General features: G+C 36.9%; 1 protein-coding gene across 1 annotated transcript in view; it reads left to right on the forward strand.

Moving 5' to 3' along the window:
• The window catches only part of MTBP (MDM2 binding protein), a 24259-nt gene extending 19406 nt beyond the window's left edge, over positions 1-4853 (forward strand). Inside the window, exons 19-21 of the mRNA XM_010709276.3 lie at positions 1231-1371; positions 3079-3144; positions 4405-4853. Of these exons, the coding sequence (XP_010707578.3) occupies positions 1231-1371; positions 3079-3144; positions 4405-4440 (243 nt within the window). The 3' untranslated portion in view covers positions 4441-4853. The remainder of the gene's footprint in view (positions 1-1230; positions 1372-3078; positions 3145-4404) is intronic.
• Positions 4854-5236: the final 383 nt, after the last annotated feature.

Raw genomic sequence — 5236 nt, forward strand, 5'->3', positions numbered from 1 at the left:
GGTCTGGTGGTTGGTGACCCTGCACATAGCAGGGGGGTTGAAACTAGATGATCATTATGGGGCTTTTCAACCCAGGTCGTTCTGTGATTCTATGATTTTAATGTGAACTATGAATTTCTCTCTATTTGTTACTACTAAATTTGGTTCTGTTTACTTCTGTAACTGAATCCTGAGGAGAGCATCCCAAAAGTGAGGAGTAAAAAATGTGTAAATGTTAAGCCTTGCCCAAGGAATTAAGTTTAAGAGAAGTAGCAAATAGGAGTAAAAAAAAGGTGGCAATAAATACCAATGGTTAGGAATTAAGAAATCTAGAAAATGAATATAAAATCCAAAGCCAACAAAGAGATATCTGTACTGGGAAGATGAAAGCCATTGTGAAAGAATGGACTAATCAGGGAATAGAGAGTAGTTGCACAAGTCCATTAACAGATTTAACATTTAAATACATTGATGTAATAATGTTTTATTAATTGCTTTATATATTGGGAATGCCACTTCTAAAATACAGCCCAGAAAGCTTTCTGGCTTGGCGATAATTATTTAAGTGAATCCCTTGGTACCAGAGAGGACTGCTTGAATGTAGTTATTACAATGTCAAAGGCAAGTCAGGATGACTTGAGTAGGCATAAATTGTGTCTCATTCAGACCTAAAGTCTCTCTCTCTCTCTCTCTCTCTCTCTCTCTCTCTCTCTCTCTCTGTCTTCCAAGTCCCATACAAATATTCCGATTCTCTATGTTGCTTTGACATGTAAGCGTTCCATTAATTTTTAAGTTGAAATAAGTTAAATAACTCATCTAACTCCAGTGGTTAGTAGGTTGATGGCATTTGTCCAGTGCATTAATGGCAGAGACAAGAGCAAAAAAGATCAGGGTAGTTTTTTTGTTTGTTTCTTTGAGTTTCATTGAGTCATAGAATCATTAAGGTTGGAAAAGACCACTAAGATCATCCAGTCCAACCGCCAACCCATCACCACCGTACCACTAACCATGTCCTTCAGTGCCACATCTCTTGGATACCTCCAGGGGCAGGTGGTGACTCCACCACCTCCCAGGGCAGCCTGTGCCAGTGCATTACCACTCCTTCTGTGAAGAAATTTTTTCCTGATGTCTTTCAGCCTTCTCACTGTACTACAACTCTTGTGTCTCCATCTTTGTTGGGAAGAATGAAAGAGAACAAGTGTGACTTATTTTTCCTTGGACAGTTTTTCATGCCAAAAATTGGGATGAACTTTTGAGTGCGTTTCTTTTGTTTCCAAGATGCTGAAGGAGGTGGTAGCCAAGACTCTACAAAAACATGGAATTGCTGAGGATCACAAGTGTTTTCCATCATGCAGCCAACGTCTATTTGAGATATCAAAGTTTTACTTAAAGGTAACTAGGAAACATTTTCTTACAATTCTTACCGCTGAGTTGAATGAGTCTGTTCCTGAATGCACCTTGGGATGGATGTATTCCAGTTTGATTGTGCTAATATTCTTAGTGCTGTGTCATTTATATGTGTAGAATATGGATAAACCTTTGGTCTTTGGTGAACAAATTTTGGTGGTTGGCTGTTTGTTTTCAAATCTTACTGAGCAGCTGTCTTTTATGAGAGTTAGATAATATATTAAAGCAATGGGCTCTTAGGCAGGGTTGTACTTATTATATATACTTCTCCTTACCACTGTGGCTATCTTCCAACCATAATTATCTCATTATTTTAATGACCAAAGAAATGCTCATGAATTTAGTTTCTCCTAATTCATTTTACTTCAGCAAGTCTAGCATATAAGATGTGTGGGCCATTGTAAGCTATGGCTGTTCTCAAAGTATAGAGTTCCTGTTCACAGAATCTGAGGTGATACTTGTGGTAAGTAGAATTGCTCTGAGCTTTATGGAAGCATAGCAAATCTGGGAGACAATAGGTGAGAAGCCACAGGGGAAAAAACCTCAAAGTTATGGGACAGAGAAGTAATCAGCAAGGCAACTTTCTTACAGCAATTTTGTTTTAAAACTATGGTGTTTTACTTCCTTGTTTGCTTTGCAAGTCCCTTGGGAATGGGTTGTCAGATGAATGCAAGTTACCTTATATCAACATTGCTGTATGGACCTGTATAGTGTAGGCTAACTTACACATGCTAATGGTTTAAAGACTATATGTTAATCATGTAAAGATGTAGATGTAGTTATGTTCGCATCCTATGTTGTCCTGCAGTTTGTTTTACATTTTGTACTGGGATTGTCTTAGCGATATCTCAAGGTAATTTTGTCTCCAAATTTATTATCAATTTAGTGCTGTCCTGAGTGCTCTAGTGCCTTGGTCTGATATAGTGAGCCATATAGGGCTACTTTATGCTTTTGCCCTTATGCATATTTCCCAAACTATGATTGCAGTGATTGCAGCTATTAGTGAAAACCATCCTTCGCTCATATAAAACTGTAGAATATGGATCACATTTCTTCTGTCAGAATGAAGATTGCATGCTGGTCAGGATACAGAGAACACTGATTACAAATAAAGAAATATTTCAGTAAACATCATGCTGAGTAATTTTTGTCCTTCACCAGGCAGCTCAGCTTCTCCCTTGTTCTAAGGTTACTGGGTAAATAAGTAGCTTATGCAATTCACTGAAAATCCAGTTCCTTAATGTGTTCATGGAAATTCTTGTCAACACACTGCAAAAGTGTGCAACTGCTTAACATACTGACTTGGCAGCACCATGTAATGCATGAGTGAATTCAGATGGGTTCATGGTTCCATCTGTGAGTGAAGAGCAAAAGAAGTGATCCTGTTCTGTAGACACAGAAGACAGTTGTGTTAGGATTTTGTTCTTCTGAGCTGTCTTGCAGTCCCAGGTCTGTACGACTTTGTTCTGCGTGCTTCAGAAGCACGATATTGTAGATAGCATTTTCCTAGGGAGTCAAGAAGTAAATAAATGTTCTCAGTTTTACTTCAGACAATGTTATGTGCTTGCTTTAAGAATGGCTTTGTGCCACAGGTTAGGTTTTTTGAAGTAACAAGGATTTTGAATGTTATCATTCATTAATAACAAGAATACGAGCATCCTAATATCTTTGGCTTTGTGCTTTAATATTTAGGATCTTAAAACTTCTAGAGGACTTCTTGATGAAATGAAAAAAACAGCAAGTAACAATGCTAAGCAGGTAAGAGCATTTGCTTGATTTGTGTGTTCATTTCTATTAAGTAGGCCAGGCTAGAACATGGAATGGTTTGGTCCACAGCTTTAGGAGATGAGGAGAAGCATTCATTCCTTTGGCTATGGATCTCATTTTGCATTCTGATCCCTTAAAAACTCCCAGTCATTGGTCCCATGGCAAAATTTCCAGTTGCATATATTCATGATTTTTGTAGCTGTAACTGGAGTGCTTCCTATCTGATATGTCAAAGTGAAAAATGTGGAAAAGTTTATTTTCCTTCAGTTACGACTGAGGAAAAATGCATATGAAAACGTTCTTCATTTGGGAGAAGTGCGGATCGTTGGGGAATTCTTCTTTCTCTGTCTTTAAGGAAATAAAATTTCTTTTTGAAGTTAAGGAAGGCATAGAAGGATCTATCACAGAAAGTAAATTTCTTCTTAAAAGCAGAGAAAATTAACAATTTTAAGCTTAGGAATAACTAAGGTGAATGAAAGTGACTTCAGATGAGTTTTTGATGTGCAGGCAGCACTTCTAAGAGCAGCAGCACAGAGCAAAGTAACTTTGTTTTAGGTTTCAGAAAGTATGCTGAATCTATTCCATAATTAAAAAAATAAAGGGGAGGGGAGAAGGTAAAGCTTTGTATTTTTACAGTACTATTTTCAAAATCATAATTAAGTGTATGGATTTGACCTTAGTTAGTTAAATGAATAAAATTCCCTTAAACTCTTGAGTACAACTGCTAGATCCTCACAGGTTTTATTCTGCCAGGGCAGTATTGTGTTCTGTGCTGTGTTCTCTTGTGAAATGTTTTCTACAGATTACAAGGTTTCAAAAACGAAGTAGGTTTGGTGTTTCTTTTTGAACAGGTATATTGTACTAGCACACTGTTTCTCACTCTGATGTCTGTCCAGGGAGACCAGAGGCTGGGTTTGTGCATGGACATTCCAACCTCTTTGCCAGCAGCATCTTGTCTGCTGACCACCTCACCCTTTCCATATATTACAGAATATATGGAAAGAATGTACACTGTGGAGTGAAGTCACTCATTCACAGGAGCTCAAAATGACTTTTTCTAAAGACTGTGAGTTCTCTAGAATTAAATACAACTTTTGGGCAACACTTCTCAGCTTATTAATGACTCTTTCTCCTTTGGGAGGATTGCCTTCTAAATCCTGTTTAGAAGAATTGATTATATCTGTCAGATATTCTTGAAAGCAACTTCAGAACAAGAGTTAAGGGAATAATTTTCTCATTTCTTTTCCCCAGGTGATTGAATGGGTTCTGGAAAAAACTGGCAAGTAGACACTGCAGAGACACAGCACTTCTGACTGCAGGAAAAACATTATACTGAGTAACAGGTGCAAACTCCTACTCACACACCAGAAGAACTTGGTTAGTATAATGATACAGTCATAGTTCTCAAACACAGTAGCATCTTTTGAAACATTTTATACTGAAAGATTTAATTTCTTAAATGAGAAAGGTTTTATATGTTATTTATTATGTTTTATTGTTAAGAGGAATACAGCTTGGCTTGTTTTTTATAAAGCTTTGTATGTTTTTCAATGAGTGTACTTTTACTGTAAATTAAAACAAAAAATGCTGGATCTAATTTTAATAATGGGACCACTTTGTTCTACCTTTTGCTCAAAGACCTCTGTTCTATTTATTACTACTTGCTGTTGTATATATTGAATAAAACTGTTTACAGTGTGGACCTTTGACATTTTATATTGTAACTGACAACAGTTCCTGTTCTGCAATTGAAAACAATTAGAATTTGAATCATAGTTTTGTAATAGATTGGAAAAAAAAAAAAGCATGTCTTTTGGAATTTGATGAAAGGTCCCATGAAAGGTTCATTAAGAGAAGGACTACAGCCTGAAATTCTGGTGAAATTTCATGTGTAGTCTTGCTAACAATTCTTAGAAACGGTTCAGAAGAGAATTTTTTTCCCCTCGTTTCTCCCTTACCTCTCTATAGTGTACACAGTGAGCCCTGGCTTTATGTGCTACCTCACTTCATGAGCAAGTAGAACTCAGCAGTTAATTAAATTGAAATTAGATTAATTCTGTAGACTCAAGGCCAGCCTGAAACA

The sequence above is a fragment of the Meleagris gallopavo genome, chromosome 3, assembly GCF_000146605.3.
Source record: "Meleagris gallopavo isolate NT-WF06-2002-E0010 breed Aviagen turkey brand Nicholas breeding stock chromosome 3, Turkey_5.1, whole genome shotgun sequence".
NCBI classification, from domain to species: Eukaryota; Metazoa; Chordata; class Aves; order Galliformes; family Phasianidae; genus Meleagris; species Meleagris gallopavo.